Genomic DNA, 12,310 nt, shown 5'->3' on the forward strand with positions numbered 1-12,310 from the left:
TATTATAGAAAATACTGCCGATGGTTTAGCACAAAATAATGTATCTGATTTTTGATTATTTGGTGACTGAGTGCACTTCTGACCTATCTTTCTACCTTCTTTCCAAAGGAAATGCGGGCTGGAGGTGTAGCCTGCAAACAGGTTTTTAAGAAGATTCGCCAGTGACGCCGACTGTGACTGTGAAAAAGAACGACCTCCGTCCCAGAATGACATAGATTAACCTCTCCTCAGTCATACCGATGCATTTTATTATTATTGTATTATTATAGTAAAGTGCCAATTGTGTGATTTTGTTTTATAATGCCACTTTAGGTACTTTAATAAAAACACTAACCGAACTCCTGCTTGCTGTTGATTCTATGAAGAATGTTGTCCACACTATAAGCATTTCTATGACTAAATAGTTAAGGGCCTTCATGCCAAAAACCAAAGTTATTATCACCTTTTAATATAGTGGTTAATAAGTTGTTAATACTTGGCTACCCACACCTCTGTACACATAGCTTCCAACTGTCCCTGATATCGATGGACTGTCCCTGATTTGGAGCAATGTCCCCCTCATTCCTCCTCATTTGTCCCTCATTTTGGTCTGATCTATATAGAATAGATGTATATAAAATGCACTGTTTATCTATCAAAAAGTGTTTTTTAGGGGGTGTGTCCTATGCCTGCATACTTTTGCTGATAGGTGTCCCTCATTCCCATCTCAAAAAGTTGGGCGGTATGCATACCATAGTTCCTTTTATTGCCTGGTCTAACATGTCAGACAGAGGGGCCATGGAGAAATTTAGTTCAGTGGGAAGGTAGCATTAAAGCTGAACGCTGGGCACAAAAACTTGCACTTCCTGAATTCCAGCTATAGATATTTTTACATTTGGGCTTGGACTATTGTAACCAGGGCCGCTGAGGGGGGGACCACCAGCCCTCCTGTAGGGGGCCCTGGCACACAGAGGGGCCCAGACAGCAGGAGGGTTGGTGGTGAACAATGCCCTCTATGTCTCTCACCCAGGTTTCTCCCCCTCTCCCTCCCGTCGGCTTTTAGCTGCTGGGTGAGAGACATGGAGGGATAATGAACCTGGTCAGCTGCCGCTGAGCTCCTTCCCTGCCCCGAGAGGGGGTTGTGCTAGGAGGAGGGATTTGTGGGAATGTGTACTAAGAGAGGGATTAAAGAATGAAGATTTGTGCTGGGAGGGTAGATGCAGGTGATTGTGTACCAGGAGCCGATGAGGGAATTTGGGGCTAATAGGAGGGATTGTGGGAATTGTGCAGGCAGGGGAGATTTGTACTAGGCCCCGTACACACGAGAGGATCTATCCGCTGGAATTGATCTGCGGATCAGTTCCAGCGGATAGATCCGCTGGTGTGTACAACCCAGCGGATCTTTTTCCGCTGATTTTTTTCGGGCCAACCAATTTCCAGCAGATAAAAATTTCTTAGCATGCTAAGAAATCTATCTGCTGGAATCGGCTTCAGCGGATCGATCCGGTGGTCTGTACAGACTCACCGGATCGATCCGTCCGATTCCCTCCCTCGCATGCGTCGTAATGATTCGACGCATGCGTGGGTATCCTTATATGACAGCGTCGCGATGACGTGTCGCGCCGTCGCCGCGATGATGACGCGGCGACGGCGCGACACGTCATCGCGATGGGATTTCGGCGCGGATTTCGATCCGATGGTGAGTACACTCCATCGGATCCAAATCCGCGGAAATCCTCGAGCGGATTTATCTGCGGATACGGTCCGGCGGACCGTATCCGCGGATCAATCCTCTCGTCTGTACCCGGCACTAGGAGGGGGAATTGGGGTGGCATTTGTGTTGTTATTTTCATGTATTTTTTTGTGAAAATATTGTATAGAATACAGTCAGGTGTGTGTGTTGAGGGGCGGCGGCGGCCCATCAGGTAGGCTATACGGGGCCCCATGATTCCTAACAGCGGCCCTGATTGTAACTATACATATACCATACCTGTGGGATCCTTATAAAAGCCAAAAATCACTGTAGTAGACACTGCCACTCCAGTGATCTCCACTTGCTTCTAGGTCCCATGCTGAGTGGCTGCCCTGCTGCAGTGTGAACACAGGAGGCTGCACGCTTGGGACAAGTGCCATTTATAGAATGCTTTGCATTTTGTCAATGAATGCAAAGCATTCTCTTATCGGACGAGGTCGAGAGTGTGTTGTTACCATCCCACCTTGTCCAATAGCTTATGTGCTGTGGCAAGGAGGGTGGGCTTTTATGCCTCACACAGCATATATGGGTCCATGGCATCTGAAATTTCTGTGCTGAGAGCATGTTCCCAGTACAGTGACTGAGCTGTTACAGGACACTCCTAGTCTCTGGTTATGATTGGAAGCTGTCGGGATAGAATCCTGTTCATGTGAACACTGGCACCCAATCACAGTGATCACATGATCAGGAAGTCCGTCCTGCCCCCATCATAAAGCTCTAATTAAAGTTCACTGGGATTGAATGGGGTTAAACTTTGAAAGGCACGCTATTTAATTTCTGTTGGGAACAAAGCAGCTGCTCTAGTAGAGGGAACACTATCCTAGATATGAGTATGCAGAGGCGGCTCTCTAATTAGGCAAATTAGGCAGTCGCCTATTTCTTTGCACTCACAGGGGCCTCGCGGCCGCCTAATTTGCCAATGATCAATACTAATGTCAGCGTCATCAGGTCTCTCTATTACCCGTCTCTCTTTCTCACCTCCCCCTCTCTCTCCCCTCTTGCATTGGCTGAATATGTCTGATGGTTAAGGAGGGTGCACTGGAAGTGGTGCTGATCACCTGTGTGCTAGATCCATGCATTTTCTGCAGCCATTTTTCCTGCTTAAATTATTTTTTCGTTATGGGTGTGAGTGGGGCCTCATGTCTATGTTTTGCCTAAGACCTCACAAAACCTAGAGCCACCTCTGTGTGTATGTGGCCAATATTTATAGTCCAGTAAAAAAATATATATGTTTTTGTTCTGCTATTAATATAGAATATATACTGGCTGAGACCAAATGGCAGCTCCATCTGCCTACAAATACAGTACATAGGCATGCCAATTCTTCTGGCAAATGCCACATTGCCAGCCCAGACCGAGAATCAGTTACACATACTGCTCCCATATAGCCAGGTGTTGTGTTAAGTTGACATCAATGAGGTCAACAATCAGTTCTGATCAGGGAAAACACACATGAACATGAAAAGTTTTGATGCCTTAGACGCCTTTCACACTGGGGTGGTTTTCAGGCTCTTTAGCGCTAGAAATAACCTCTGCTAAGCGCCTGAAAACCGCCTCCCATTCATTGCAGTGTGACTTTTCACACTGGGGCGGTGTTCTTTCGAGACGTTACGGAAAGTCCTGCAAGCAGCATTTTTTGGGGCAGGTTGGGAGAGCTGTATTTAGTGCTCCCAAAATGCAATGAATGGGCAGTGCTTCCAATGCGCCTTAAAAGCGCTTTGAAAGCACTGCAAAAACAGGAGCTTTTGCCCCTTTTTTGGGGTTAAAACCACCCCGCTAGAGTCCGAAAAGCGCTGCTAAAACAAGCGACTCGCGCATGTGCAGTAGTGAACCAAGAAGTAAAGCCGCAATGCTTCATTTCCTGATTCTCTCACCGAGAGCCGAGCGATTGCTCGGCTTCGGCTGCCAACATCGCGGGCACCATGGACAGGTAAGTGTCCTAATATTAAAAGTCAGTAACTGCTGTATTTGTAGCTGCTGGCTTTTAATTTTTTTTTTTTTTTTTAAGTGGGACCTCCGCTTTAATGGTGAACACATTTCAAAAGAACCACAAATATTTTCAGCTTAATGGTTATTTCATATTTGAACAATACATTCATTTTAAATAGGTGTTAGCAAGAAGATTTTTATGCCAACAATCCCTTTTAACAAGTTCCTGTGTGTGGCAACAATGGCTGAGGTTATTGGATGTGCTTTGCTGCAAAGTGCAAAGTTAAAAGATTAGATAAGCTTCCATTTTATACTAACTATCTAAAGACTCTACTAATGCTGATAGGGTTTGAAGTTTTCTGTTCAGGGCCAATAAAATATTATCAAGTAGCTTCAACGATCAAACAAGGTAAATATATTAAAGATTATGAAATGGTTACCTTCAGTCATTTCAGCAATGTAAGGTTGCATTCACACTTGAGCTCAGTGTCTATGGTCGATTTACAGTTTTTTTTTTTTTTTGCATTTGTTGGGGTGTTTTTGCAGACGTCTGAAACTTGAGCATATAAAAAAAAGTATCCTTAGCCAATGGAAAGCTAGTTACTAGAGGAAACGTGTGTGTTGGCATGTTTTCAGATGCTCCCATCAGTCTACTGAGGCAAAATGATTGAAGCTTGTTGCTCAAAAGAAGCTTATGCCGTTTTTCGAGCTGTAAGCTTCAAGCGACACTGCGCTCCGGTGTAAACAGGCACAACTGGAAACCATGAGATTTTGGATGTTGAGAGTTTTGAAGATCCAAGCTACAAAACACAAATTTCTCTCTGGGGCCTGAGTGTAGAGCTATTGCAAAGCATGCGGACACATTTTAGACTGTAACATTACAAATGTTGCAAACCAACTTACTTGATGATAAATGGCCCAGATACATTCCTCTCGGGGCGAAGGTTAGTTAAACTAATGGGTGCCTGTCACTCTACTGGGTTTTGAAGGTTTTATTGCACATGTGCATGAAGAGAATGCAAGAATGGGTGAAGAGAGCACTGGAAACCTACAATTGTCCTTTCAAAACAGTCTCTGGCCTTATTACTTGTCTCTCTAGCTCAGTGTTTCTCAACCTTTTTCAGTCAAGGCATTCTTTAAAATTATGCACAATCTTGAGGCACCCCCATTAAAAATGTAGAACATTCTAGGACACCCAACATTAGAGGTAATGTATTCTTCAAAAGCAAACGCATCTGCACACTCGTACTGACTAGTATCCAGTGTTTCTCATATCCCTCAGTTTCTCCCCCTCACTCAGCTAATTTGACCCCAGTGCTGATGAAGAGGGGCAAGAGAGGGGCAAACAAGGATGCAAAGCAGGCGCCTGGAATCCACCTTATCAATTGACACCATTGGTTATTAGGACGCTGGTGGATAGCAGGTTGAAGAAGTTTAAAATGGTGCACAATTAAACCTGTGGCTTTGTGTAACTGAAAGGCAGGCTTGATCCACCCACTCGCTTGTGTAAAAAAATTTGGGCAATTTTTAGGCATTTAGCCAAAACACCCCTGACTAAACCTCAAGGCACCCCAGGATTCCTGGGCACCCTGGTTGAAAAAGACTACTCTAGCTTTCTGGGTCCCACTCTCACTAAGCTATACTGGCTTGGCACTAAAAGTTAGAGATGACTCTCTGATATCTAAGGTTCAAGTGGTAAGTAAGACGATGAGCTTCAAGGCAGGACCGCAATTCAAAGGTTTTGGAATTTCATTCCTACTCTGATGTTTCTCTCATGTGAGGGACCCATGCAGTTCTAAATTTTATATCAAACAGTGGACTAATGCCCCATACACACAAGCAGTTTTCCCATCGAGAAAAAAAAAACTATGGGTTTCCCGACGGAATTCCTCTCCAGCGTGCCTTGCATACACACGGTCACACAAAAGTTCTCTGTACACGATGATGTACAACACTACGACGAGGCGAGAAAAAGAAGTTCAATGCTTCCGAGCATGCTTTGAATTGTTTCTGAGCATGCATGTTTTTTTTTCCCATTGGAATTCCGTATAGACTAACGTTTTTCCCGCTAGGATTTTTTCCTGACGGGAAAAAAGAGATCCTGCTCTCTTTTTTTTCCAGCAGTTTTCCTGTAGGAAAAAGCCTGATGGAGCATACACACGGTTGGGATTCCTGGCCAAAAGCTTTCATCTGAGTTTTTCAGACGGGAAAACCGGTCGTCTGTACAGGGCATTAGACTAGCTTTTTGGTCTTCCATGTCCACTCATCTGTAGGCAAGTTTTTTTTTTTTTTTTATAAATCTCTTTATTTAAATGTTTTTCTTTTTTCCATACAAAAAATAAAATCATACACATACATTACATTCATATTTTACTTAAATTCCAATGACATTAACTTTAACCTTCTTCTATTTCTCCAAAACATTCATACAATATCCTTCCATCCAATACAATACATTCTTCTTCCTTCCTTCCCCCTCCCCTCCACCCCCAATGGTGTGATTATCTCCCCAGTTTCTCCCTTTATCCTGACGCTGTTATAGAGTTCTCTATCCAATTTGCCCATACTCTTCTATATTTCTCCCCGTATCCTCTATTACAATATGTCTCTCTGTATAGTATCAGGTTGCTATTTACTAAGTTTTTCCACTGTGCTATTGAAGGAGCTTCTGTTTTTTTCCAATTTAGCACTATTACTTTCCTAGCATAGAATAGCAGCAGGCCTATCTGCGTTTCCTTTCTTTTGAAATAGCATTGCCCCCTATTAGTCCCAAGAGACAAATCTCCACTTCTTGTTCCAACCTTACAGATGTCACTCTTGCTATCATTGTCAGAATCTCACTCCAAAACGCTACTATTTTTGGACAAAACCAAAATATGTGTATGAAGTCCCCTGGCGCCGCTACACACCTCCAGCAATTCTGAGAATTGCTTGGTGAAATCTTATGCAACTTGTATGGTGTATAATGGCTTCTATGTATGATTTTGTATTGTATCAGTTTATCACGGAGTGATACTAGAATCTGCAGTGGGAACCTCCATACATCCTCCCAATTCTTCAAACCCGGGGCTTCTCTCTTCCAATTTTCCTTTAGTTTGCTTATATCGTAGGGTGTGGTGTTTATCAAGTATCCGTAGAAATTTGAGATTGTCCGCTTCCCACCTTTTATCATTTGTTCTACCTCCGATTCCATCAGTTGCGGAGTCCCCTCTGGGAACTGAGCTATTATGGCATGGCTGAGCTGCCTATATCTAAACGCATGGGTCCTCAAACTACGGCCCTCCAGGTGTTCAGGAACTACAATTCCCATCATGCCTAGTCATCTCTGTGAATGTCAGAGGTTTACAATGCCTCATGGGATTTGTAGTTCCGCAACAGCTGGAGGGCCATAGTTTGAGGATCCCTGTCTAAACGCATAGCTCTCGGGAATATTCCAGATCTGTCTCATTTCCACATATGATAGGAACTTTCCCTCCTGTATCAACTGTGATATTTTCTTCACCCCGTATTTAGTCCATGCTCCCGGGTCCTGAACTGAATCCAGATGTGGCAATTCAGGATTCCTCCACAGAGGGGTATTTGGAGATAGATTATTGTTTTTTTTCCCCTTCTCTTCCTATGACAGCTTTCCATACTTTAACTGTTGTTTTCATTGCTGGCGTTAAATCTCTCCTAGTTTAATTACCCCTATATAACAATCCCTGCAATGCTTCTACCGATTGGACCACTGTTGCTTCCAACATGGTGGCCGAATCATATCCATCCGGATTTAGCCATCTCCCTGCTGTCACTAACTGTGCCGCTGTATAATATTTATGAAAGTCTGGAAATGCCAATCCCCCCTGCTCTTCCGGTCTCATAAGTGTACTTAGTTTAATTCTAGCTGGTTTATTGGCCCATATAAATGCGGAGAGCATTCCATGTAGCTGTGTAAAAAAACTTTTTGGGAGCCACTGTGGAGAGTTTCTGAAAATGTATAAAAACTTGGGCAACACCTTCATCTTCACTAGGTTTATACGTCCCAGTAAAGACAGAGGCAGTGTTGTCCAGATTTTTATTTTCCTACCAAGTTCCTGTACCTCCGGATCTAGATTTAATTTTCGAAAATCTTCAACCTGTCTAGATATTTCAATGCCCAAGTATCTAAATTCCAATACCCATTTCAATGGCGTATTTGGGGTCGCTGTTTTTTTTGCTCCTTGATCTATAGGAAATAATATTGACTTACCCCAGTTTACTTTAAGCCCTGTATATACCGAATATGCATTCAGCAATTCCAGAGCTCCTTCCAAAGATGGACCTGCATCTCTCAAAAATAGAATCATAGATGACATAGAATCATGTCATCGGCATACAGGGCTACTCTCTCCTCCAGCCCCCCCACCCGGAGTCCCTGAATATTTGGTGTGGTCCTAAGAGCCTCTGCCACTGGCTCTATTGCAATTGCGAAAAGCGCTGGAGAGAGAGGGCAGCCCTGCCTCGTACCCCTATATAATTGAAAAAAAGACGACAGTCTTCCCCCTAATTTCACTGCAGACATTGGCCTTTCATATATTATTTGGATCCACTTTATAAATACTAGAGGAAATCCCATCCTCCTGAGTATTTCCCAGAGAAATGGCCACTCCACCGTATCAAAAGCTTTCTCAATATCTAAAGAGGCCACTGTCCTTGATCCCTCATGAATATGATGTGTATGTATGTTCGTGTAAAGCCTACGTAAATTAATGTCTGTTGTTCTTTGTGGCATAAATCCTGTTTGATCTGAGTCTATTATGTTTCTGAGCAGAGGCTGTACTCTAAATGTTAGTATTTTTGTCAATATTTTCAAATCTGTATTTAATAATGCAATTGGTCTATACGATGAACAAAACTTTGGATCTTTTTTTTCCTTGTGTATTAATGTTATGTGGGCCTCTCTCATAGATTCCGGCATGGCTCCTTGCATTAACCCACTTGTAAATACTTCTGCTAATCTTGGAGCTATTAATGCTCCGTACCTTCTATAAAATTCAACAGGGATTCCATCTGGGCCTGGTGCCTTTCCTCCCGAAAATGTTCGTATGACCTCTATAATCTCTTCCACCCCAATGGGCCGGACCAATTTTCTCCTCTCCTCGTCTGACAGCCACCCCAAGGCTATCCGGTCCAAAAGTTCCGTCATACCCTCTGGGCAGGAGCCAGACGGAAGAGAGGAGGTGTAAAGCATACTATAATACTCTCTAAAGGCCTCCAATATTTCTTTGGGTTCTTTTACTATATGTCCATTTAAGTCTTCAATCTCTGATATAATTGTGGCTTGATGTTCTGTAGGCAAGTTTAATAGCCAGCATATACTGTATGTATACTTTATGACCTTTTTATTTTTCATTGACTGTTTTGATGTAAAGAATGTGGCCTGCAGAGCCCTCTGATGTGGCCCACAACCTCCTGCTCTAGGATGGCTGGTCGGCAAGCCAAGATCACGGGTTCCTGACCCGTCCCAGAGCATCAGTGTTGAGAATGGACCTGGCGGTCGAGGAAGCATGTGGCTCAAGTAGAGAGCAGAGCCAATGCTTTCTGTATAGTGCCAGCTCCTTTCATAGGCACAGTGATACCAAATGCACTCCGCCTGTGACAGCAACAGTCAGCGATACCTGCAGGGTGATTCCTGAAGATAAGGGTTTTGTTTAAATGTCATATTTTTTTAATTATAATCACATAGCAATGGGCATATCTGTTCTAGTTTTGCACTGGTTACTCTTTCAAACTGATCCACTGGTGCAGCGCAGTGCACCTGCGAGTTACCTGCACTGAGCCATAGACTTCTGTTACTACCTGCGGGTTTGGTGCACTTTTTGAAAGTACACCACACCTGCAGTAAATAAAAGAACCCTATGGAAAAGTTCAGCTACCCCGCAGAAAAGCCACAGGTGCACTGCACTGCAGGAAAAAAATGCAGAGCATCAGTGTAAAAAGCAGACTTAGGCACCTTTCACATGATCCCAATCGGGTTCACCTGGCTGTTTTTCAGGCAGACCCAATCAGACCCTCCATTCACCTCTATGGTGGATCTGTGTCCATTTAAACATGCTTACCTCCAATCTGATCTGCTTAAAAAAACATAAGGGAATCTGTCCCCTTCTGTAGAGCGGGCTGTATCTGTGTCCACTCTGCATATGCAGAGTGGACACAGACCTGTCATCCGCCCGCTCCACTGATTGTGACTCGCAATCGGTTACCAAGTCGCTTAAGTGGCCCTTGTTCTTAAAAAGGTTAGGCACCCCTGCTTTAAGCTGTATCTGTAGTAGCGTTTAGTATTTTGGCTGTAGCTGGGCCCATTGCCTGTGTGAAAGCTGCTGTAGATATGACTTACCAGTAAACAATGGCTGACCCCTTCTTGTCTTGTTTTTTTTTTGGAAAGCAAAAACAGGAAAAAAACATCATAACCAATTAGTTCCACTACAAAAAAACGTACAATTTGCAAGCATTAAACAACACTACCACCTAGTGGCAAAACTCTACATCACTGTAGAATGAGAATGGTTGTTGCACATATCCCTGTGTTAACAGCATGCTAACAAGCTGCATGAAAATTTTTGCTGTGTTTCAACTATAAGACCCCTTTCACACTGAGGAGTTTTTCAGGCGGTACAGCGCTAAAAATAGCGCTGCTATACCGCCTGAAAAACTTCTTCACTGCCTACTCAATGTGAAAGCCTGAGGGCTTTCACACTGAGGCGATGTGCTGGCGGGAGAGAAAAAAAATCTCCTGTCAGCAGCATCTTTGGAACGGCATGTACAGTATACCGCTCCTTCCCATTTAAAACAATGGGAAACCGTGGCAATACCGCCCGCAATGCGCCTCTGCAAAGGCGCTTTGCGGGCGGTATTAACCCTTTATCTGCCTCTAGCAGGGGTTAATACCGCACCGCTAGCGGCCGATTCCCGCAGCAATCCCAGCAGTAAAGCGCCACTATTTTTAGCGGCACTATACCGCCACCCCGGCTCCCGCTCCAATGTGAAAGGGGCCTAACGCTTCTTGTTTTCCGACTGGTTGCCTATTAACCCCATTGTCATAGGAAACCTGACTTAAGGGCAAAGACTTATTGGAATCATCTACAGTAGAATGGGAATCGTGCTAATGGTATAAAGCAGTACTAAACCCAAAACCAAACATTTATTATATTGCAGCTTATTAGTTCTTATATTAGATGGCTGCTTGAATTTTTTTAGACTTTCATTTATTTTCACCTAATGATCTAGCCAGTATGTCTAGATGCAGATGTGGCAATTAGACGATTGGTAGACTCTCATAGGTGTTTGCAACCTATTGCATTAGGGCGTGCACCCCAAAGAAACATGTCTGTCTCTGCAGACTCAGGTGCGCAGGGCAGTGATGGGAAGTGCTCTGTGTTGAGTGGCTTCCTGTTTATTCACAAACTGAAGCATAATAAACAGTAACCTATGCTTCAGTCATGAATGGACAAAGTGAGCGAGTGTGTTCACTGTGTTCATTTAGAAAAAGAAGAGACTTTTAAAGGCTGGCCCCTTTCCCCACTCTCCATCCTGAAAAATCCCCTCCAGGGAGAGAGGAGGGAAGCCAGCAGCACTGGGGGGGGGGGGGGCAACAAGAGGTGGCAAGCCCAGGCAGTAGGGGGAATCGGCACCACACATAATGATTAGGGTGTGCCCAGGCACACCTGGCACACCCCCTGTGCAAGCCTATGAAAACTCTATTTACCCCTTACATGGATGCTTACAAGAGTCCATTTTTTATTTATGTAAAACCTTTATCTCAAAAGAAAAAAAACTGTTTCTGAAGCTGTTTAAAAAGTGTGAGCTTGAGTTTAGCTTAGTTTAGCTTAAATGTGCTAGTGTATATGAATCTGCTAGTACATCTAACACTACCCTATCCCCAGATTTACATTGCAGCTCTCTAAGGCTGCTTTTACACTGAGGCGTGCAGCCCTTTTTGTAGCGCGGCTATACCGTCGTATTTACCGCGATATTCGGGCGCTAGCGGTGAGGTTTTAACCCCCGCTAGCGGCCGAAAAAGGGTTAATACCACGGTATTACCGCGCTTTCCCATTGATTTCAATGGGAAGGCGCGGTATAGGAGCGGTGAACACACCGCTCCTATACCGCGGTAAAGATGCGGCTAGCAGGACTTTTGGTGCGCTCCTGCTAGCGCACCGCTTCAATGTGAAAGCCTTCGGGCTTTCACATTGAACACTACAGGGCATGATTTTTCATGCGGTATAGCAGCGCTATTTTTAGCGCTTTACCGCATGAAAAACGCCCCAGTGTGCAAGGGGCCTAAAGGTGTCTCTATTGCTCATTCATCCAGAGTGTAGACACCCCAATACAAGAGTGTATTACTGACAGGATCAGGTGAAAACAGGGAAAAAAGCCCAAAAATAAAGAAAACTAATGCAGCCACCAGATTTGATTGGTAAGCTGCATGCTGCTCACTCTGGCAGGACCTTAAACACAACACTAATAACAATTACTGTAATATTAGTGACAGTAATTGGAAGGATCCTTGTGATTTCAGCAATGGGCCTGCAATATCAAGATGTACACTTGTCTAAAGGCAGCCTTGGCTTGAAGTGGAGGTATCGGAAAACACAAGGTGACACTGAAGAGGTTAATATATTGCTGGGTCTG

The 12,310-nt window shown here is 44.0% G+C and overlaps 1 protein-coding gene across 1 annotated transcript in view; it reads left to right on the forward strand.

Annotated features, from left to right (window-relative positions):
* Positions 1–338, forward strand: part of RBP1 (retinol binding protein 1) — a 38,674-nt gene extending 38,336 nt beyond the window's left edge. The window contains exon 4 of the mRNA XM_040348851.1: positions 109–338. Within this exon, the coding sequence (XP_040204785.1) occupies positions 109–165 (57 nt within the window). The 3' untranslated portion in view covers positions 166–338. The remainder of the gene's footprint in view (positions 1–108) is intronic.
* The last annotated feature ends 11,972 nt before the right edge of the window (positions 339–12,310 follow it).

Source organism: Rana temporaria, chromosome 4, assembly GCF_905171775.1.
Source record: "Rana temporaria chromosome 4, aRanTem1.1, whole genome shotgun sequence".
Taxonomy (NCBI): Eukaryota; Metazoa; Chordata; class Amphibia; order Anura; family Ranidae; genus Rana; species Rana temporaria.